The 24,652-nt window shown below is 44.2% G+C and overlaps 1 protein-coding gene across 1 annotated transcript in view; it reads left to right on the forward strand.

The window, feature by feature from the left end:
* Positions 1-24,246, forward strand: part of tmeff2a (transmembrane protein with EGF-like and two follistatin-like domains 2a) — a 96,744-nt gene extending 72,498 nt beyond the window's left edge. Inside the window, exons 5-10 of the mRNA XM_010898064.5 lie at positions 1,502-1,598; positions 13,510-13,658; positions 14,507-14,566; positions 16,631-16,757; positions 20,920-21,078; positions 23,403-24,246. Coding sequence (XP_010896366.1) covers positions 1,502-1,598; positions 13,510-13,658; positions 14,507-14,566; positions 16,631-16,757; positions 20,920-21,078; positions 23,403-23,499 — 689 coding nt within the window. The 3' untranslated portion in view covers positions 23,500-24,246. The remainder of the gene's footprint in view (positions 1-1,501; positions 1,599-13,509; positions 13,659-14,506; positions 14,567-16,630; positions 16,758-20,919; positions 21,079-23,402) is intronic.
* The last annotated feature ends 406 nt before the right edge of the window (positions 24,247-24,652 follow it).

Consider the following 24,652-nt stretch of genomic DNA (forward strand, 5'->3'; position numbering starts at 1 on the left):
CAATTGCGCCCAAGATTATTCTGACTATGTGTAAATGCGCTTTTAAAGTTAATTGTAATCCTGATTTGGATGTTCTATTTTGAGGTGAGTTTATGGGAGATTATGGTGCCCAGGAATTTGAAAGCATCAGCCATTCTGACGGCTGTGCCATCAATCTCAAGTAATGGCGAGTGTCTTTGATTACCATGCCCACAGATTCACCTGTGTTGAGATTGTTGACAATGATCCTGGCCACCAGCTGGTTGACCTCTACTGGGTACATGGCCTTGACCAGTGTGGGTCATCGGCAAGCTTGCAACTCCCCAGTGTTCAGGGACAGGGAGTCTGATTGGTAAACCTTTGCAGTTTCACCAGCTGTCTTGTACAGTATGTAGTCAGATACTGATACTAACCAATGTACAACCCTGTTTCCAAAATAGTTGGGACGCATGGTAAAATGCTAATAAAAACAGAATGCAATGATTTGCACATCATTTATCCATATATTTAATTGAAAATAGTATAAAGACAACATATGAAATGTTATATTGTTTTGGGAAAAACACATGCCCATTTTGAACTTGATGTCAGCAACATGTTTAAAAGAAAGTTGGAACAGGGGGATGTTTTCAACTGTGTTGCATTACTACTTCTAAGAATACTCTGTAAGCGTTTAGGAACTGAGGAGACCAATTGCTGTATTTTTGAAAGTGAAATGTATTTCCATTCTTGCTTGATATAGAATGTCAGCTGCTCAACAGTTTGGGGTCTCCTTTGTCATATTTTTCGTTTCATAATGCACCAAATGTTTTCAGTGGGTGACAGGTCTGCACTGCAGGCAGGCCAGTTTAGCATCTGGAGATAGTGGTGAGATTTTCCAACAGTTTTTTTTTGGGCCATACACAACTTTTCCAGTCTTTTGTTGCCCCAATCCCAGCTTTTTTTAAACGTGTTGCTGGCATCAAATTCAAAGTGGGCATATATTTGTCAAGAAACAATACAATTTCTCAGTTTCAACATTTGATATGTTGTATTTGTATTATTTTCTTTTAAATACTGTGTTTAAATGATTTGCATGTCATTGCATTCTGTTTTTTTTTCTCCACATTTTACACAGCATTTTTCAGAAACAGGGTTGTAGTCGTTTGCCTAACTGAGCATACCCCTTTTACATTTTTTGAATTAATTTTATAATGTTAGTACGTCTGTCTTGATCACAGATTAAATGTGGACATATATTCAATTTCTTATGCGACATAGGTTATTTGGAACAGGGAAACTGTTGGGACAGCTTTGAGAAGATCCCTGAAGTTGATTGGCAGGTGGAATAATGTCCAAGTCCTACCCAGGTCAGCCCACTGTTGTCCACGGGGGTTGTATTCTCATTGACTGCAAACTACTGCTGGAAATTCTGTTAAACCTCGGGAACACCAGGAAGTCGATTGTCTGACATGACACAATCATGCCTTTTTATGGAAGGGTAACTTGCGTGTCTCTTGCTTTCTCTCCCTCTCTTTGGCAGGTGGTGAGGGATCGGCAGAGACTGGGCAGAAGGAGACGTCTACCTGTGACATCTGCCAGTTTGGGGCGGAGTGCGACGTGGACGCGGAGGACGTATGGTGAGTAAACAGTTTTAGTGCACGGCCAGCCAACTCTTATGACTCATCACAGTCTAAGCAATACCGAGATAGTAGCTTTGTGGTTAGGGAGCCCACTGTGACTAATGACAGTTTGGGGTTCCGTCCCCCAGTCGACTTGTACCAAAGACTCTTAAGTGCTTGGCACTCAGCATTAAAGGGACAGTTTGGAACTTTTCCAACAAGACCCTTTTTCTTTTTTCCCAGAGTGAGTGGAAAAGGTGGATGCCCTTTTTTGTCAGGAACACACATTATGTGCATTTAGATCACATGCTACATAACATTTGCGCAATCTCTATGCAGCATTAACTGACTCAAAGTCTTTGGGAGCAGATAGCATGCTGATTGTTTCTGGGTGGATGTTGGTTAGACACTACCTCTAAAAATGCTTCCAGTTCTCTTTATGCTGAAGGCAGACATAAAAATAGTATCCACATATTTGTTTAACTTATTATTTATTTATCTCTTCAGTGAAATGATTTAGAGGTGAGGCCCTGTGACAGACTTGTTCAGGGAGTGTAGTTTTACACCAAGATGTCTCATAAACAGGAGATGGATAGGTGTATTTAGACAAACCTGACATGTGATACGAACCTTAACCCTAATGCCAACTGAAACCTGACCCTAACCTTAACAAATTTTCAATGAGAAAAACTGTGGTCCAGCTGTAACACTCCCAGCTCCTTGTGCATATTCAGCACCCTGCTGAAACCCTGGGCCAATATAATTAGTAAGGAGATTGTCGGCTCTGGATAAAATAAATGTTTTCAACTAATTCTAGTTTTCAGTCAGGCTACTTAGTACAACTTACATCAACAAGAGTGAGTGGTCCATCAAGGGTATGTTGTAGGTACAAAATGATTTATATTAAACCAGAAGAGTATGTAGCCAATGAGGAGCAGAATTTAAGACATATCTCTCCAACACCGGTTCCAGAGAGCAGAAGCCTTTCAGTTTTTTGGTTTTTACCTGGTTGTTTATTGGACTCAACCACTTGTACCATTTCTGTTTTAGGGCTTCTTTACATTACTTGAGAGAGAAAAATCCAGCAAGAATCACTGATATTAGTTTGCATAATCATATCCATAGCCTTGGAATTCACACCGGCCTGTGCAAAGTGATATCTGTCCTCACTGCACAGACATTTTATACAGTTTAAACACTCAGTTCTTCACATTTCAAAACTCTGGAGGGTTGATCGAAGGTTTTGGCGCACGCTACCTTGGAAGGTGTTGTCTCAAAGTATCAATATCTGTTTACACAACAAAATAATGTAACATTTCGAGTCTCCTTTGATATGTCTCGAAAAATGCTTTGTAATACACACTGATCAGCCATAACATTATGATCGCTGACAGGTAAAGTGAATAACGCAGATAATCTCGTTATCATGAAACCTGTCAGTGGGTGGGGTATATTAGGGCAGCAAGTGAACATTCTGTCCTCAAAGTTGATGTGTTAGAAGAAATGGGCAAACCTAAGGATCTGAGCGTCTTTGACAAGGGCCAAATTGGGGTGGCTAGACGACTGGGTCAGAGCATCTCCAAAACTGCAGCCCCCTTGTGGGGTGTTCCTGGTCTGCAGTGGTCAGTTCCTATCAAAAGTGGTCCATGGAAGGAAAAGCAATGAACCGGCGACAGGGTCATTGGTGGCCAACGCTCTCTGATGCACGTGGGGAGAGAAGGCTGGCCCGTGTGGTCTGATCCAACAGACAAGCTACTGTAGCTCAAATTGCTGAAAAAGATAATGCTGGTACTGATAGAAAGGTGTCAGAACACACAGTGCATCACAGTTTGTTGTGTATGGGGCTGCATAGCCACAGACCAGTCAGGGTGCCCATGCTGACCCCTGTCCACTGCAGAAGCACCTACAATGGCCATGTGAGCATCAAAACTGGACCATGGAGCCTGGTTTCCTTTTACATCACGTGGATGGCCGGGTGCGTGTGCATTGCTTATCTGGAGAACACATGGCCCCAGGATGTACTATGGGATGGAGGCAAGCCGGCGGAGGCAGTTTGATGCTTTGGGCAATGTTCTGCTGGGAAACCTTGGGTCCTGCCATTCATGTGGTTGTTACTTTGACACGTACCACCTACATAAGCATTGTTGCAGACCATGTGCACCCTTTCATGGCAATGGTATTCACTGATGACATTGGCCTCTTTCAGCAGGATAATGCGCTCTGTCACAAAGCAAGAAAAGGTTCAGGAATGGTTTTAGGAACACAACAATGAGTTCAAGGTGTTGACTTGGCCTCCAAATTCCCCAGATCTCAATCCAATCGAGCATCTGTTGGATGTGCTGGACAAACAGGTCCAATCCATGGAGGCCCCACCTCACAACTTACAGGACTTAAAGGATCTGCTGCTAACGTCTTGGTGCCAGATACCACAGCATACCTTCAGAGGTCCAGTGGAGTCCATGCCTTGACGGGTCAGGGCTGTTTTGGTGGCAAAAGGGGGACCTACACAGTTTTAGGCAGGTGGTCATAATGTTATGGCTGATCAGTGTATGTATGACTTAGTCCCTTATTAGAAAGAAAAGATGAGAATCAGAAGTATTGTGGCCCTGATGTTGAATTTCATAACAGTAAATAGTAAAATAGACCAAACAACCCATCTGAATGGACACCGTTTTGATTGGCAACACTTTTAACTGCCACCTCAGTGCACCTCTTTCCAGCCTAATTCAACCCCATTGATTCTCTTAGCCCCAAGGGAGGATAAGCTTTAAAGGGTGAATGGTCGAAAGGTAGAAAAGGTCTTTATCTGGCTTAATGGTCCACACCCAAAATCACACTCACACACACTGAGTGGATTGGGAAGGGTTTGGTGTGTGTGTGTGTGTGTGTGTGTGTGTACCTGTAAGAGGCGATTCCCAAATGCAGTCAGGCTTCAGTGCCCCAGACATGCTTCACTGCCTCCGTTTTCACTCCCTCTCTAACTTTATCATTCTCTTACACTCTCTTTATTTCCTTCTCTTTCATTCTTTTTCTCTACAGTATATATGTCTCCTTTCACCCTCTCTCTCCCTCCCTCCCTACAAAGCTCTTTTTAGACCGTTTCTACAAGGATAGTAGTCTATTTCCAGCTCATGTGTTGGGTAAAATTGTGTTAAGTATTAGAATTTAGGTTGGTTTTAGGTTTAGGCTTTAGGAGTTATATTTGGGTTAGGGGAAAACAGAGAAAACATTTTCTGGTCCCCACAAGGACAGAAAAATGAATGAGATACAGTGGGGAGAACAAGTATTTGATACACTGCCGATATAGCAGGTTTTCCCACTTACAAAGCATGTAGAAGTCTGTAATTTTTATCCTAGGTTCTCTTCAACTGTGAGTGACGGAATATAACACAAAAATCCAGAAAATCACATTGTATGATTTTTAAGTAATTAATTTGCATTTTTTTTTTTCCCCTCCAAGATCTGCCACCTTAACGTGGTGGAGGGGTTTGAGTACCCGAGTGACCCTAGGAGCTATGTTGTCTGGGGCTATATGCCCCTGGTAGGGTCTCCCAAGGCAAACAGGTCTTAGGCGACGGGTCAGACTAAGAGCGGTTCAAAACCCCTTAATGAAGAATTCAATTTTGAGTACCGTGACGTCGCCCGGTATGGCGCAGCCGGGGCCCCACCCCGGAGCCAGGCCCGGGGTTGGGGCTCGAATGCGAGCGCCTGGTGGCCGGGCCTTCCCCCATGGGGCCCGGCCGGGCCTTCCCCCATGGGGCCCGGCCGGGCTCAGCCCGAACGGGTGACGTGGGGTCGCCCTCCCGTGGGCTCACCACCCACAGGAGGGACCATAAGGGGCCGGTGCAAAGAGGATCGGGCGGCAGTCGAAGGCAGGGGCCTAGACAACCCGATCTCTGGACACGGAAACTGGCTCTAGGGACGTGGAATGTCACCTCGCTGGCGGGGAAGGAGCCTGAGTTAGTGCGTGAGGTTGAGAGGTTCCGATTAGAGGTAGTCGGGATCACCTCTACGCACGGCTTGGGCTCTGGAACCACACTCCTTGAGAGAGGATGGACTCTTCACCACTCTGGAGTTGCCCATGGTGAGAGGCGGCGGGCTGGTGTGGGTTTGCTCATAGCTCCCCAGCTCTGCCGCCATGTGTTGGAGTTTACCCCGGTGAACGAGAGGGTCGTTTCCCTGCGCCTACGGGTCGGGGATAGGTCTCTCACTGTTGTTTGTGCCTACGGGCCTAACGGCAGTGCAGAGTACCCGACCTTCTTGGAGTCTCTGGGAGGGGTGCTGGAAAGTGCTCCGACTGGGGACTCTATTGTTCTACTGGGGGACTTCAACGCCCACGTGGGCAACGACAGTGACACCTGGAGGGGCGTGATTGGGAGGAACGGCCCCCCTGATCTGAACCCGAGTGGTGTTCAGTTATTGGACTTCTGTGCTAGTCACAGTTTGTCCATAACGAACACCATGTTCAAACATAAGGGTGTCCATCAGTGCACGTGGCACCAGGACACCCTAGGCCGCAGGTCGATGATCGACTTCGTTGTCGTCTCATCTGACCTGCGGCCGTATGTCTTGGACACTCGGGTGAAGAGAGGGGCGGAGCTGTCAACTGATCACCACCTGGTGGTGAGTTGGATCCGATGGCGGGGGAGGAAGCTGGACAGACTCGGCAGGCCCAAGCGTACTGTAAGGGTCTGCTGGGAACGTCTGGCCGAGTCTCCTGTCAGAGAGATCTTTAACTCCCACCTCCGGCAGAGCTTCGACTGGATCCCGAGGGAGGTTGGAGATATTGAGTCCGAGTGGACCATGTTCTCCACCGCCATTGTCGAAGCGGCCGCTCGGAGCTGTGGCCGTAAGGTCTCCGGTGCCTGTCGAGGCGGCAATCCCCGAACCCGGTGGTGGACACCGGTAGTAAGGGATGCCGTCAAGCTGAAGAAGGAGTCCTATCAGGCCTGGTTGGCTTGTGGGACTCCTGAGGCAGCTGACGGGTACCGACAGGCCAAGCGGGCTGCAGCCCGGGTGGTTGTGGAGGCAAAAACTCGGGCCTGGGAGGAGTTCGGTGAGGCCATGGAGAAGGACTTTCGGCTGGCCTCGAAGAGATTCTGGCAAACCATCCGGCGCCTCAGGAGAGGGAAACAGTGCCCTACCAACGCTGTTTACAGTAGAGGTGGGCAGCTGTTGACCTCAACTGAGGATGTCGTCGGGCGGTGGAAGGAGTACTTCGAGGATCTCCTCAATCCCGCTGACATGTCTTCCATTGAGGAAGCAGAGGATGAGGGCTCAGAGGTGAACTCGTCCATCACCCGGGCTGAAGTCACAGAGGTGGTCAAGAAACTCCTCGGTGGCAAGGCACCGGGGGTGGATGAGATCCGCCCTGAGTACCTCAAGTCTCTGGATGTTGTGGGGCTGTCTTGGTTGACACGCCTGTGCAGCATCGCGTGGCGGTCGGGGACAGTGCCTCTGGGATGGCAGACCGGGGTGGTGGTCCCTCTTTTTAAGAAGGGGGACCGGAGGGTGTGTTCCAACTACAGGGGGATCACACTTCTCAGCCTGCCCGAGAAAGTCTATGCCAGGGTTCTGGAGAGGAGAATACGGCCGATAGTAGAACCTCGGATTCAGGAGGAACAGTGTGGTTTTCGTCCGGGCCGTGGAACACTGGACCAGCTCTATACCCTCTACGGGGTGTTGGAGGGTTCATGGGAGTTTGCCCAACCAATCCACATGTGTTTTGTGGATTTGGAGAAGGCATTCGACTGTGTCCCTCGCGGCATCTTGTGGAGGGTGCTTGGGGAATATGGGGTCCTGGGTCCTTTGCTAAAGGCTGTCAGGTCCCTATACAACCGAAGCAGGAGCTTGGTCCGCATTGCCGGCAGTAAGTCAGACTTGTTCCCAGTGCATGTTGGACTCCGGCAGGGCTGCCCTTTGTCACCGGTTCTGTTTGTAATTTTTATGGACAGAATTTCTAGGCGCAGCCAGGGGCCGGAGGGTGTCAGGTTTGGGGACCACACGATTTCGTCTCTGCTCTTTGCAGATGGTGTTGTCGTGTTGGCCCCTTCTAACCAGGACCTTCAGCATGCACTGGGACGGTTTGCAGCCGAGTGTGAAGCGGTGGGGATGAAAATCAGTACCTCCAAATCCGAGGCCATGGTCCTCAGTCGGAAAAGGGTGGCTTGCCCACTTCAGGTTGGTGGAGAGTGCCTGCCTCAAGTGGAGGAGTTTAAGTATCTAGGGGTCTTGTTCACGAGTGAGGGAAGGATGGAACGGGAGATTGACAGACGGATCGGTGCAGCTTCTGCAGTAATGCAGTCGATGTATCGGTCTGTCGTGGTGAAGAAAGAGCTGAGCCGCAAGGCGAAGCTCTCGATTTACCAGTCAATCTACGTTCCTACTCTCACCTATGGTCATGAGCTTTGGGTCATGACCGAAAGGACAAGATCCCGGATACAGGCGGCCGAAATGAGTTTTCTCCGCAGGGTGGCTGGGCGATCCCTTAGAGATAGGGTGAGAAGCTCGGTCACCCGGGAGGAGCTCAGAGTAGAGCCACTGCTCCTCCACATCGAGAGGGGTCAGCTGAGGTGGCTTGGGCATCTTTTTCGGATGCCTCCGGAACGCCTTCCTGGGAAGGTGTTCCGGTCCCGTCCCACCGGGAGGAGACCCCGGGGAAGACCTAGGACACGCTGGAGGGACTATGTCTCCCGGCTGGCCTGGGAACGCCTCGGTGTCCCCCCGGAAGAGCTAGAGGAAGTGTCTGGGGAGAGGGAAGTCTGGGCATCCCTGCTTAGACTGCTGCCCCCGCGACCCGGCCCCGGATAAGCGGGAGAAGATGGATGGATGGATAATTTGCATTTTATTGCATGACATAAGTAATTGATACATCAGAAAAGCAGAACTTAATATTTGGTACAGAAACCTTTGTTTGCAATTACAGAGATCATACGTTTCCTGTATTTCTTGACCAGGTTTGCACACACTGCAGCAGGGATTTTGGCCCACCCCTCCATACAGACCTTCTCCAGATCCTTCAGGTTTCAGGGCTGTTGCTGGGCAATACGGACTTTCAGCTCCTTCCAAAGATTTTCTATTGGGTTCAGGTCTGGGGACTGGCTAGGCCACTCCAGGACCTTGAGTTGCTTCTTACGGAGCCACTCCTTAGTTGCCCTGGCTGTGTGTTTCGGGTTGTTGTCATGCTGGAAGACCCAGTCACGACCCATCTTCAATGCTCTTACTGAGGGAAGGTCCCCTCAATACGGTGCAGTCGTCCTGTCCCCATTGCAGAAAAGCATCCCCAAAGAATGATCTTTCCACCTCCATGCTTCACGGTTGGGATGGTGTTCTTGGTGTTGTACTCATCCTTCTTCTTCCTCCAAACATGGCGAGTGGAGTTTAGACCAAAAAGCTCTATTTTTGTCTCATCAGACCACATTACCTTCTTCCATTCCTCCTCTGAATCATCCAGATGGTCATTGGCAAACTTCAGACGGGCCTGGACATGCGTTTGCTTGAGCAGGGGGACCTTGTGTGCGCTGTAGGATTTTAATCCATGACGGTGTATGGTGTTACTAATGGTTTTATTTGAGACTGTGGTCCCAGCTCTCTTCAGGTTATTGACCAGGTCCTGCCGTGTAGTTCTGGGCTGATCCCTCACCTTTCTCATTATCAATGATGCCCCACGAGGTGAGATCTTGCATGGAGCCCCAGACTGAGGGAGATTGATCGTCATCTTGAACTTCTTCCATTTTCTAATAATGCGCAGTTGTTGCCTTCTCACCAAGCTGCTTGCCTCTTGTCCTGTAGCCCATCCCAGCCTTGTGCAGGTCTACAATTTTATCCCTCATGTCCTTACACAGCTATCTGGTCTTTGTCATTCTGGAGAGGTTGGAGTCTGTTTGATTGAGGGTGTAGACAAGTGTCTTTTATACAGGTAACAAGTTCAAACAGGTGCAATTAATACAGGAAATTAGTGGAGAACAGAAGGGCTTCTTAAAGAAAAACTAACAGGTCTGTGAGAGCCAGAATTCTTACTGGTTGGTAAGTGATCAAATGCTTATGTCATGCAATAAAATGCAAATTAATTATTTAAAAATCATACAATGTGATTTTCTGGATTTTTGTTTTAGATTCCGTCTCTCACAGTTGAAGTGTACCTATGATAAAAATGACAGACTTCTACATGGTTTGTATGTAGGAAAACCTGCAAAATCGACAGTGTATCAAATACTTGTTCTCCCCACTGTATGTATATGGGTGATCTGCAGCTATGTGTACATATGGGGAGGTGAATGCTCCACAAAGACTGTAAAACCTGAAAACCAGGGGTGTGCCGAGTTTTCGGATAACACAAGTATTGTTATGAATATGTGGAATTTTCCTGATACAAATTTCATACAGTTTAATGTCATTATTCACTCACACAGTGCAGAATGCTGAGTGCTCAGCTGGCTGTCAGTCATCGGCTGGGTTGATCCCGCTGCTACTTTTGAATTCTAATAGGTGGAGCTTTCGCTTCTCTCGTTGTTCCAGAGAAGTAGTCACACAAGGTCATGGCTTCTCCATTTGTTGTTACTCACCTCTATGCTGAACTCTCCCCATTTTGTTCTCCGAACTCATGGTGTGTGTCAGTCTGTCATTATTTGATAGCCGGCTTTTGAGATTATTATTTTATTAATAAAAAACACATTTGTGATCTGCAAAGAATATACTTTTTTTCCTCACCTCCAAACAGGGGGTTGAAACTGCTCCCTGCCGACTCCCCAGACAAGCACATACGGCAGGTCCCTGTTCTCCTTTTTTGACACGGTTCATATTTCTCTCCAGTCTAAAAGTAACATCATAAAATAATTTGGAGATCTTCCTTTGTCGTAATATATTTTCTTCATTCAGTTGATGTTATTTAAATGGGCTTGAAGAAGCGTTTTATTTCTAATTCCAGACGTTTTCCAAACAACATATTATTAGATGATAAAATGACAAATATGAACGGTGAATGTTTCTGGTGTGCAAATATTTTTGCATATTCTAGGTGTTAGAAGAGCAAGGTTTTCACCAGTCTAAAGGGAAACAGCTGGAAGTGAGATGAGCAAACTAAAAGTAGCAGGCAGCCATGCATTATTTATTTATTTGCATCCCACTAATAAACACTCTGAATAATGGTGCCATAATGCACATGATCTAGGATATAGGCTTTACTGGCCTTCAAAACGTACTACTACAGTTCAAACGTTTGGGGTCAATTAGAAATGTTCTTGTTACGCCTATGTAGATATTCCATTAAGAATCTGCCATTTTCAGATTCAAAAGTCATTTACAAAATGACATTGTACTTCTAACCAATTCAATGTTATTTTAATGGACAAAACATATGCTTATCTTTTGAAAACAAGGACATTTCAAAGTGACCCCAATCCTTTGAATGGTAATGTATTTAAAACAAACTTGCAGGTTTTTTCGATCATGAGTGAATCCAATTACGAGGACCAGCTACAGAAACAGATACGAGGATGACAACATTGGCACACTTTCTGAAAACAACCAGCACCACAAGGTTTTTTGGCATGTCCACACTAAGGAAAATACAGTGGGTGTATGTTTAGGGGGAAAAAGTAAGTGTAGGCATGGTGTTAGAAGTGGAGTTACTTTTTGGATTAGGTAATACTGGTTAAGTTTAGGTTTAATGGTTAGGTGATGCAGCAATTGTTAAGTTTAGATTTATAGCTTATTGAGGTTACGTTTAGGAATATGGAACATGGACTGTTGGGTCAGGGTGAAGTCCCATGTTCCCACGGGGCTAGAAAGTTAAACGTGTCTGTGTGTGTGACTGGAAGTTGGCCGTGGTCGACAGTTACACAAGAAGCCTGCAGGTAATCATTTAGTTTAGAAGGGAAACCACATAGCACTGTAAAAATCAATATGACACATCCCAGTAAGAAGTGTTTGTCACACACAGACAGGCCAAGGTATACATAGAGACTTTGGTAGACACTCTCCCCAACGCTCTTTCTCTCTCCCTCTTTCCAACCCTTTGTCTCTCTTGCTAGATTACATTTGGATCACGTTTAGCTCCCCACTGGATAGTCTTGCCAGAGTCCCTAAGAATGTAAAAAAGAAAAGATGTCAAAACAAGTTCCCTGTCCATATCGAATTGTGATTTTTCTCCAAAATATCGTGATTGCCATTCTTGGCATAGATCAAAACACTTGGGGAGCAATTGAAATCATGGAAATAGAAAGATTTGTTTGAGAAGCAAACTAGCGAGCTGCGTCCTTCTTGTTTGGAAACATCGGATGAGTGCGTGCAAACTCAGTGGCATGGTGTGTGTGGGGAGGCTGTCTAACAACCAGGAAAGGGAAGACCTGTAGGAAAATATCCAGCTTACATTGCACAGAGCTGAGATGTTTGATAAACATTGCATGGTCTTGCGATATGAGTAGGGCATTTGTCAATACCGCAATTTCATTGTACATTTGATTAATAACGCAGCTTTCGTTTGCACATGCTCATGCTCGACCGTGCATACGTGTGTTTTGGTGGGGGGTGAGAGAGGGGATGTGTTGACGCAGTGCAGTATTGCAGTAGTAGTGCCTATTGTGGAGAAAGTGAGAGGCTCCATTAAAAATGCATGGCCTACAGACATTATCCTTGATGACCACCACAGACTGCCACTTGGGATGGCGAGACTGAAAGCATCGCCACTTCTGAGTCTACCCATGTGGGTTTGCATGTTCGTGTGCGTTTGTCTTTTCATCTGTCTTTTCATCTAATATGTTAGTGTGTGCATGCATGCGTGTGTGTGTGTGTATGTGTATAGGCCACTGGGTGGGCCAGATCTTGATTTAGCCGCCCTTGAAGACCAGGTGTTTTAAATTTGTTCAATCGCTGTCCTGGATGAGTAAATTGATGAGTGAATTGACTCGCCACTCAGCACACCTGGTCTTCCGGCTTGGTTGCCCACTTCTAGCACACGTTATTCAGGACAAGACACAGTGTGGGTTTTTCTGCATCTGTGCATCTGAGTGTTTAAGTAGAGTATGTTTTTGTGTATGTTTGCAGTATGCAAATCAAGTGGAAAACAGGGCCAGTGCTTTGCTCATAGATGGAAGCTGGGAATAATGACAGGTTTATAATTACAGTGTCTAGCATTCAGAGCTACTCAGCAAGAACTGTCTGGGGACTGCAATTGTGCTGTAATTTCTGATGAACATGCTCAATGAGCACTTTGGGGTTACGCGGGTGCGCTCACACACACGCGCTGACTCACACACACATTGTCAAACACTCACTGTCATTCAAACGGAGACGGAACACACACCGTCACGCAGTCACTGAGTCAGTCAGTCATGCGCGTGCCCACACACACACACCGCATGCTCAAATGCACCCAGACACTTTCCGGCTGAGATATAAAGTCATGGGAAAAAAACGACTAAACTGAACAGGCAGTATCTACCATAAACAAGCTGAACCATGCATATAAAGCAAGCACACCCACACACCTCCACGCACACAAACACACCACCTCTTACGCACATGGGGACAAACCACCATTGAATACACACTAACAGCAACACAGTGAATGTAAAACCCCACTGTGGTTTTCAACTCCAACTCCATTAGTCTTTTTTCTTCAATTCTCCATCAGTGTTCAGTCTATTGTTTATTGCTCCATCAGTATAATCTGTAATTTCTCCATCAGTATATTTCATTCTCCATCAGGGTTCAGTCTATTGTTTATTGCTCCATCAATATAATCTGTAATTTCTCCATCAGTATATTGAATTCTCCATCAGGGTTCAGTCTATTGTTTATTGCTCCATCAGTATAATCAAATTTCTCCATCAGTATATTTCATTCTCCAGTGTTCAGGCTATTCTTTAATTCTGCAACAGTTTATTGTATAATACTCCTTTACCTGACTTATCCCACCCTCCTCTGGCAGGTGCGTGTGTAACATCGACTGCTCCCACATTAGCTTCAACCCGGTTTGCGCCTCGGACGGGCGTTCCTATGACAACCCCTGCCAGGTTAAGGAGGCGTCCTGTCAAAAGCAGGAAAGGATTGAAGTGAAATACCTGGGCCACTGCCAAGGTAAGATACTGGGACTAGAAAACAGCAACCAGCCAGGTGGAGATCACTCAAGTGCTTGTCAATGACTTCCTCTCCAAAGGTTGTGAAGTGCAGCGTTTTGTTTCATTGTTTGTTGGTACCACCCAGGAACAGTTGTTTCAACTGTATCCAACGTGTCAAAAGAGTCATTGAAATGTCATTGAAACTAGGCCATTCCCACCATTGCATAGTGTTTTCTTTCCAGACTACAAGTTATCCACAACAAAACACCATCGTTATAAACCCGAAAACAGCAACCTATTCACCAAGCATCAATAGTGTTCCTCTAGTTTAAACGGAACACAGTAATTCCTACATGGAACCGTTTTTGGGTACTGAGGCTGTAAGAAAAATACAGCATTTCAGTGTGAATACGTCAATAAAGATTTCATTGTATTCTGTTAACGGTTTGATTACAGCAATCCAACTTGGAATCAGTTCAATGAGATAAATGAGGATCCTTACAACACTAAATTAATGATTGATATATTTCACCATCTTATTCTGTTATAATTTGTTTATGTGAGTCCTTTTCAGTGCTTAGAGGATGGTTATTAACTATCCATTTTTGTTTTAATCAATAAATGTTATATCACACACCAGGCAGTGAGAAAGGGTTTTATTACCAAGCAAAGTACTTTACTTAACTACATAGCTGTTGGTTCAGGTCATTTTTATGGTTTGACGGCCATTTTGCTGCACGATAGAATTCTGATCTGTGATCGGTTTTTCCTGTTCACTCAAAATGAATAACATTATACAGGGGTGGGGGTGACCTGATCCTACATCTGTTCTGAGGCGTTAATGTAACTTTGGCTGTGACTTCTCAGGTGACATTGTTACCGGGACCAAAGCCGGGGACGGACACTATGCCAGGAAAGACTATTCAGGTAGGGTTTGAAATGTGTGTGTGTCTGCTGGTGTCTGTGGGAGTGTGTTATGTGGTGAAACTAATGTTGTTAAAGGTCCAATGCTTTTTTGGAAGCTTTTTGTGCACAAGCTCTTCAAAGCTTAAAATCAGCTTTCAAACAAGCTTTTCTAAGTGGCCGAGTCTAAGAACAACATCGGGGTATCTGAGCCAGCCACAATTTACTTGGCAGGTGGAAATACTTGGGCCAGATTTCACAGAGTATGGACAATATGTGCCACAACATGAATGGAAACCATTTCAGACTCACGACAGAGCCTTGAGAAAAGCCTAGATACTAAACTGCTCCAGGAGAAAAGACTATGCACAAAACCTGCTGTTATTTCTTAATGCTTCATCCAATGTGTATGAAAGTACCTTAAAATGAAAGCTGACAGTCCAAACTTACCCTCTAGTCATTGTACCATTTCAAATCCAATGTGATGGAATACAAAAACAGTTAAATAAAATTCAGGAAAGCATTTCAATCTGAAGTTGTATAATGTTGCCTTTAGTACTTTATCACCTAGTGTAATGATCAGTGTACAATACATATACCACAGCCCTATATGGAGTTTATATTGGATGTATACAAAGGCTCCTTTCTGCAGGTTATCTGTGGGAAGCAGCTGAATAAACCAATCCCACTCAGGCCCATGAAATGCTGTTAACTTCATCCTAGCCATCTTTGCCAGCGGGCCCCGACTCACATACGGTCAAGAAACTCAGTAGAGGGGGTATTCTGACTACATCCAGATTTCCCCTGGAGAGTAGCTTGTTATTAAAGACGTGCTCTCTCGCACAGGCGACTTTTTAAAATGTTCTGGGCTGGAGATGAAAGACACACAACGTCTCTAAGGAAGGCAGAGCGGTGGCAACCTCTGGTACGAGTTTTAAACATTCAACATTTATGACTAAACCAATCAGTGTACTCTCATCACAAAACACACAGCTATATCGTATGCTAGCTTAATGTCGCTGGCGAGTGGACGGAACAAGTTGAGGAGGTTTCCATGAGTATTCAACCAATTTTCAACCATTCAACATGAAATATTCAACATCTGTTTACCAGTGTGCATATCCCGCAAAAGGTCATGAGAACAATGAATAACAAACCTGTTCCAGTAGCGAGAAAGTGGGTGCGCCTAAACACACTACACCACACGCGACCTCATCTACCTGAGATGAAAAAGATGGTGTTTGGGTTTCCCCGAATGTCAAGGGCACTGTACGTACACATTAACCAGACCAACCTTGCTCCTGAACATGCTACTCGGTGACAATGCTACTGCCAGTTGGCCCGTGCCTCTCTCCTATTCAATTTACAAAGAAGGAGGAAAGTCCCACTAGTCTGACACACAAGAACAACTTCCTGGGCTTCAGAAGGAAGACCAATGGAAAGCTGGGTGAGCAAGACAACGGTTCTGGTCGGACTGATCAGCCCTCAATGACCCGTGCAACCGGACTTAATTGGAGCTCAGATGGACACCCTGTGTGGAGCCAGGGACTGCCCGTGATGCAATTGTGGCAGTCAATCATGTGGCCTTAGAGGCTTCTGTCAGCCATGACGGAACATCTTGTTCGACATCAGACAGGCAGAGGCAGCTAGGGCAGCACTGATGTTGGCCTCTGGCTGAAGGGGGAACTCACTGCTCCGGGTCACGCTGACCAATCTGCATCCCATTACGTGTCTAAGAAATTGGCTATTCGCTTTACTGGCCATGGGACAGGTTCTACTAACCAAATACATGCTAGCAATCTGGCACCTTGCGAACCATGACTGGTTCAAATATAACGTAATAGAAAATGTGTTGCAAATTAAGTGCACGTCTTGTTAATGGTTGTCATTCATACAAGGACTTGTAATTGACTAGATATGCCTTTTGGTAGACTTGATAGCTGCTGAGGTAAGACAGGTGGTCTAAACGACAACACAACACACGAGAGTTATGCTGTCAAAGGGGCCTGGTTAAATGACAACGACAATGTGTTTTCTGTGTTTGCTCTGCTATAATGTTTTTTTTTTGTTTGTCGTTTGTGTGTGTAGAAGAGAAGCCAGACCTGAGAGGAGAAGTGGCCATAGGCTTGTACATCCCTTGTCCCGAGCACTACAAAAACTATTGTGTTCACGGAGAGTGTGAATACCCCAGCATACTGTCCGTACCATCCTGCAGGTAAAAACACACACACACGCCATACTGACACACGCGCAAGACACTCACTATATGCTGGCACACATACCACGTTCGTCGTGACACACATTAGCAATACAGAAACACAGAATATTCTTAGTATAATGGACACACATACAACCTCAAATCTCCCACACACGCACCCACACACGAGGACACACACATCCCTGATTACCTGTGCCCCATCCTGCTCGCCGGGTCAGCAATAAGCCAGCGGCCAGACCAAGCCCATTAACCCAAGGGGTCATTGGGATTGTGCTGTGGTTCAGTCGCGAGGCTTTCGACTCGTCTCATCTCTCCCCTCACTGCAACACGGCTCTGCCCCACAGCTCTTCAAACCTACAGGCTCTGCATGCTAAATAGTGGCGATGGTGAACTTGTATCAAGGGGGCTGACGGGGAAAGGCCTCTGGCGCCACCTGCTGTACAACGGAAGTAGCAGAGCTGGGAAGAGTGTTCGTGTGTTTATGAATGTTTTTAATTCATTATTTCAATGAATGTTTATTGTACAGCTACCCTGCCCCAGAGTCTAGGCATTTTTGTTGATTTAGGATCCTTTTTTTGACTTTAGGATTGAAATTAATATGATTACAGACACAGACGATTGGCTGATACTAGACCAGCATTCTTAATCTGAGAGACCTAAACTATGTGAGGCTTGAGTTAGAAGCGGATCTTGATTAGCAGATCTTGATCATGATTAGGTCATCAGAACATCAGTTGCAAATTGTAAACGTTATGGAGACTATTGTCAGGCTGATCTCCAGTCAGTGTCTAGGGGCTACTCCGTCCTTGTCCACTGATGGTACGTTGAGAGGACTCTTGGCTCCTGCCGCACCACCCTTGCATCATGGTGAAAGATGTGTGAGGAGAGGGAATGGAGAGAGACATAGGGACAGATTCGGCAAAGGAGAGAGGAAAGCATTAAGAAAGAAAGCGGGGTTGTGAGAGAGTGAGAGGATCTAATATCCAATAGATAGATGAATTCAGGCACACACAAAGCAAGGGAACAAGAAACAGATGGTATTCTATAGATAAATGTGTATATAAATACATTTCACCATTGAGAAAGATTAATAAAGAATAGTCATAAAAGACAAAAGGTAATGAGTTAAATTGTCGATGTTCATGTGGAATGTACAGTCATTCAAGGGAATGAATCAACATTAAAACAATGCATGAGCTGAAAATATCCCCATACCTACTGGGAATGTACTGTTGATTTCACTAGTCCTGGGGTCATTAAGGTCAACCAAATTATGAACATTACCCAGTTCCAGGATATTTTGCCCAACACGGGTTTGTCTCTGTCAATAGTATGAAACTTGGCCACAGGTGGCTCCTGCTGCAAATCAATGACCCCAATGAAAACCACAAAGAAATGGTTAATTGGCCACGAAATTATCATTTTGGAATGGTCATCCCAGCCTTCGGGCTAGAATCTTATTGAACACCTGCGGTTTAAATTAAGCTTGAAGAGGGTAGTCCATTAACGCAGATCAAAGGATCTCAAGGATCTGGAAAGATTCTGCATGAAGGAATTGTTTAGGATCTCTTTGAATGTGTTCTCCGATCTCATAGTATAATCAAAGGCTCAGCGTCATAACACTTGTAAAGAAATACTGCAAAGTACTGAACAAAAGGACTAAATAATTGTGACCAACGTTTTTGGGGGGATATACATTTATAAATTGAAAAATGTGGAATCTATAGTAAAGGTGGAAATCATTACAAACAGTACACATAGTATCCTAATAACAAAGCAAAACCATTTTTATGTTTTAGATTGGTGCCAATTCATTGAAAATTAGAAACTGAAAATTATTCGATAAATATTTATTCAGAACCTTTGCCATTACCCTCCGAATTGAGATCAGGTGCATCCTGCATCCTTTCATCATCAAATGTCTGTGGGACTTGATTGGAGCGGACCTGTGGCAAGTTCAATTGATTGGAAAGGATTTATGCACATACCTGTTTATATTAGGTCACAGACTTACAGTGACTGTCAGAGCAACAACCCAGCCCAAAGAACTCTCCATAGACCTCTGAGAGAACTGTGTCAAGGCATAGATCTGGGGCAAGTTATAAAAGTCATTGAACGTTCCCAGGAGCACAGTCTTTCAGCAAGACAACGACCCAAAGCACACAACCAGGGGCTTTGGGACATGTCTGTAAATGTCCTTCCTTGTCTCTGCCAAAGCCTGAACTTGAACCCCATTGAACATCTTTGGGAATAATGAAGACCGCAGCTCACCAAAGATCCCTATCCAATCTGAGAGAGTATGTGTGGATATGCGAGGAAGAATGGGAGAAACTGTCCAAATCAAGGTGTTCAAATCTGTTAGAGGCATTCCAAAGAAGACTCAAAGCTGTGATCGATGCCCAAAGTTCTTCTACAAAGTACTGAATAAAGGATTCAAATAACTATATACATGGGATGTTTCATCTTCAGATTTTCAATGAACTGTCACAATTTTCTAAAAATGTATGTTTTTGCTTTGTTGTTATGGGGAGAGAGTGGTAAAATAGGTATGAAAAAAAAAAGAGAAATGAAATTGTGAGAAATGAAAGAAAAGAGAGAGTGATAAAATAGGAATGGAAAGAAAAAGAGAAATGGAAGTGCGAGAAATGAAAGAAAAGAGTGAGTGGTAATAAAGAGAAATATTGAAGGTGGAGGGGATACAAGAGTAGACTGACTGTCCCCTAATGTGTACCACTGAGAAATAACTCATTTGATCGGTCCCTGGCATTGTGTCAAACATATATTGCTTTGTCTTTGTGTGCGTGCGTGTGTGTGTGTATGTGTGTGTGTGTGTGTGTAGAGAGATGCAGGTGTTGGTAGGTAACAACCTCCCGAGAGAAAGAGAGAGTGGGAGAGGACTCGCTGATTAAAATGGACCACTTTTAGCCTAGGTCTACTGAGACAGAGAGCCTTTAGATCACTCCTACACACACACACCAAACACAGCTGCACAGACTACACGCAGGCAACAACATGACCATACACACACATACAGTATACGTTTCCATTTCACCATTTGAGTCATTTAGCAGACACTCTATCCAGAGAGGGGTTCAACAGCCACACAGCTTAGTAGAAAGTGAATTAGATATTGGCAAAAGTTTACAAAAAGAGTTGATGCCAGTGGAACTATTTTAGGTACACACACATACACACATTTACTTAACAATAAAAACCGGGACACAAAAATGTATTGCCATCATTAGATTTTACTAATTCTAATCGTATTTGAGGGAAACTATTTAAATTGTTACTAGTAAGTAATGAAGAAATACTAGTATCTAATGTAACTGAAAGTAATTAAACTTTAAAATAGTGACTAGTACGTTTTTAGGAATAAATCCTAAAACAGCTTGCCATTTACGCATACATTTACATACACACACAAACAGACAAAAAGGTCAAACTCCACAGAAGCGGGCAGGACAGCACTGACTTCACACTAGCAAGATCTCTCATCATCTTTGCTGATAACTGTGCTAATGCATCAACCTTTAGCTGTCTCTTCCAATTCAAATGTGCTGGAGGAAAAATAAATGACAATGAGAAACATTTTATTGTTTTGTGTAAATACAGTGCCAGTGGGAAAACCACTGCCTCGATTGCATTATTATAATTCAAAGAGATGCGTTCTAAAATAAATTGCATGCACGCCTTTGAGTCAGAGTCTTCGGTCTGCTAACAATGGTGAATTCAAATGAGCACGACATGACACAGACAAACGTCAACGTGTGTGCGTCTGTGTGTGTGTGTGTGCTTGTTTTTCTCTACTTGTGGTGACAAAATGTCCGCATAAGTATAGTAAAACCTGAAAGACATGCCTCATGGGGACATTTGTTAGGGCCCCATGATGCAAAAATCTATTTCCAGCTCAGGGTTTAGGTTTAGGGTCAAACTTACAATACATTTTAGAGTTAGAATTGGGCGTTCTTTAAGGTCCAGGTGTTGTTGGTTAAGTTTAGGGTTAAGATTAGGCATTACATCTAGGTACATTTTAGGCATACATGTTACTTTATTGAGGTTATGGTTAGGTTTAGGATTAGGGCAAGGGAGCAGGCAATTCTGTTTTTCAGGTCCCCATGAGGATATAAAAACAAACGTGTGTGTGTATGTGTGTCAGCTGTCACTCAGGCTTCAGCGGACCCCAGTGCGAGACCAAGGAGTACAATGTTCTCTACGTCGTCCCCGGCTCAGGCAAGCTGCGATACGTCCTTATCGCCTCCATCATCGGAGCTCTGCAGGTGGCCATCATCTGTGTTGTAGTACTCTGTATTACCAGGTAGGGGACTTGTTGTAGTACTCTGTAATACCAGGTAGGGGACTTGTTGGAGTACTCTGTATTACCAGGTAGGCGACTTGTTGTAGTACTCTGTATTACCATGCGGAAATTCAATCCTAATGTTCATGCTAGTATCCCTGTACAGTAAGCAGATTACATTATCGTAATTGCATTGTATCTGTAAGTGTGCACACCGTCTCCCCTAAAGGACTACATACGTATGTGCACACACACACACACCCAAGATACCCAACACACACGCACAAACCTATTCTGCAGTTTCCAGCCCCAGTGATCTATGCAAAACGTGACATTTAATGACATTTTTAAGAACCTATCAGAACCTCTTCTGAAAAAAGAGGAGCAATTAGAGAGCTAGATGCCGCGAGAGAGATCAATGATCAAGAGATTAAAAACAGAACATTTATGCAATAGAAAGAAGAAAACAGGGAGCAAGGAGGAAGAGCAGTGAACAGCCAATCATTTCAATAAGCTGAGGATGAGGAGCAACAGCATATTATGAATCAAAACTATTCCTAACTGCAGAGAGGGATTCTGGGTAACATGCAGTTTGGTTTCAAGTACACATAGTATGTGCTATGCGCTCATTTAAGTTAAACATAAACAAACGTAAACAACTGCGATATGGAACATGTGCATTTTCATCACTCTTGCTCTGCACCCTTTTGTGAAAACCAACTCATAAAAAGTATATTTTAAATAAATAATGAAAACACAGGGAGGGTGGACAACTCTGCTCCCACTACGCTGCACAATCTTTCACTCCCTCGCATTTTCATACACACACATATGCATGCAGTGCACACACCCACGCACACATAAATGCATGCACGCACAATTGTGCACATGGACCCAATGCAGGCACACACACACAAACGTGCCCCCTGTCGTTGTGCCCCCTGGCACGATGACCTATGCAAAGTATGACATTAAATGTTTAAAAAAAAAAAAAAGCCATTACCAAGATAAAATTTGTTCTGACAGTAAGAGAGCAATTAGAGATACGGCCATAGAGAGAGTAATTGTAGATAAAAAAAAGTGTTTGAGAGACCAAGGAGGTAGACAGATGAGATAAATTAGAGAGAATAAGTGTAGATAGAGTAAAAGAGGTTGAGAGACCAAGGAGGTAGACAGATGAGACGGAGATAAAAGAATTACACAGAGATTGCAAGAGGGAGGAAGTAGACAGATGAGATAAATCAGAGAGAGTAAGAGAGGAAGTAGACAGATGAGACAGAGATAAATAAGAGAATGGGAGAGGAAGTAGATGGATGAGATATGGGGAGATAAATAAGGGATAGTGGGCAGAAGTAGACAGATGAGAAATAAATGAATTAGAGTGTGAAAGAGCGAGACAAAGTAAACAGGTAAATAAGACAGCCAGGAAGATGGTGAACTGGAAAATGAATTGGAGAGAAAAAAAAATGACAATGAATGAATGAGAAGAGATGAGAAACTGAAAATAAATGTATGACAATGAAAGATGGAGACCGAACAGGAGAAAGAGATCCATTGGGATGTGGGGAGGAAGGGGGGGACTGGAAGAAAGAGAGAAAGATTTGATTAACCTAATTATGGTACGCAGGGATATGAGGTTGTGTCCAGGTGGCGAGGTCAACATACATTTATCTTCTCTTAATTCTCTTAATACAATGCAGTTATACTGAAATCACAATAGCTCTTCAGTGTTTCTATTTTACACATTTTACAATTCACTTGCTTTAATACTAAAGGTTTCATTTTGAACTTTCACCCTAATAATTCCCTGAATTCCAATAGCTCTTTAGTTAAGATAGAGGTATTTCATACACATTATCAAAAGCATAGTCCATCTGGGAAGATTGCCATTAAGGAATTACTCAACGTTACATTAACATAAATAATTTTTAAACATTATCGCTAACTGATTTCTAGCCTGTGAATCTATTTATTGGATAAAACCACTACCCTTTGGCAATGTGCTACTAGTAGCCAATTATTTACTGCCGTCACTTCCCTGAACATACAGTACTTGCATGTCATTGACCGCTCCACTAGGTGGCAATGATGGCCATCTTATTTTGTTCGATAATCACTTCCAAGAGAAATAAAAGTTTGCTTCCTTAGTTCACTTCTTGGCTTATTGACTTCTCTCGAAGCTTACCAGAAACACAGAGATAAAAAAAAAAAATCGGGGTTTAATAAATAATCGAAACAATTAATCCAAAGAAGATTTGGCATTTTGCATGGACTTGACTTAAAACATTTTCTCAGTGTCTTCCTATCTACCTCCCTCTCCTCTACTCTACATCCTGTCTAAACAGGAAGTGCCCGCGGAGCAATAGGGTCAACCGGCAGAAGCAAAACACCACCCACTACAGCTCGGAGAACACCATGCGCGCCTCCACCCGTCTCATCTGACTGGGCCGCCCCACGACACAGGAAAACCTATGGTCAACTCCGCTCCAGATTCAAGTTGCCACACAGACACAGATCTAGGATCAGCTTTGCCCTTTCCTCCCATTCCAAGCCGAATAAACTATAAAGGATGGTGGGAGAGGAACAAAACACCCAACTGACCTTAGATCAGCATCTGGGAGCAACTTCATCCTGGTCCACTGGAAAGCAGTGGAGAAGGCCGCACAATTACATCATTATCATAATCGCCTCCCCCAACCCTTTCCCCCACCTTTCCACTCCTCAAGCCAGATGATGACTAATTGAACATTGAGGTTTGGGAGTGAGGAAACAGTGGCGGCAGGTAGGGGATGTATTGGGGGAGGCCTATAGAAGGTGGTTAGCTGATGTTCGTGGGGCATGTTGGTTGTTTTTAGGGGGAGAACCAATGGGAGCGGGAGGGGGGCTACACGTGATGCCTTGCACCTGTGGTATAGGTCACCGAAGAGAACACTAGGTTCTCAAGTACAGCTCTATTTGATTATGTATTACTTGGTCTATTTCCAATAGTTATTACATTGTCTTGGTGGGGTCGTTTTTTCTGTAATGTAAATAAATAATTTATATCACAAAAAGGAAAAGTTGGATCATCTTTAAAATATTGCTGTCGGGTGTCACTTCTCTCATTTGCGAGTTAGATAATGTCACTCACCAGCGGAAACATAAACAGCAACAGGAAAAGAGGAAAATGGCAGAGTGAGTTTGGCTGAGATGAAAGGTGTGTTTTCAGATCTTCTCATCGGAAAGCATCTTCAAGGCCTAGGGGGCCACTGGTGGGTTTTTTGCCAGTCAGTGACATAAACTCATCAAATCACTGTCAGATAAATAAGAAATCCAGTTTTTTAATGTTGTGGAATATTATATATAATATTATTATAGATATATTTAAATTTGGATTTTCCATGTTTGTTTTACAGGAACGTTTATTAGAGTATATTATAACTGAACACTCCACACAAGGTTGAGCTCTGCTGAAAATGCCAGAGTCAGATTTCCCCTTAGGACCATAGTTGATTGTGATGAGCTGTCTTTCCACCAGAAGGTGCTATTACACTGTTATCCTTCCATTGTACAAGACTGTAAAGTCTCAACAGCTTGTCACTGATGTGCTATGGCG

Source organism: Esox lucius, chromosome 16 (genome assembly GCF_011004845.1).
Source record: "Esox lucius isolate fEsoLuc1 chromosome 16, fEsoLuc1.pri, whole genome shotgun sequence".
Taxonomy (NCBI): Eukaryota; Metazoa; Chordata; class Actinopteri; order Esociformes; family Esocidae; genus Esox; species Esox lucius.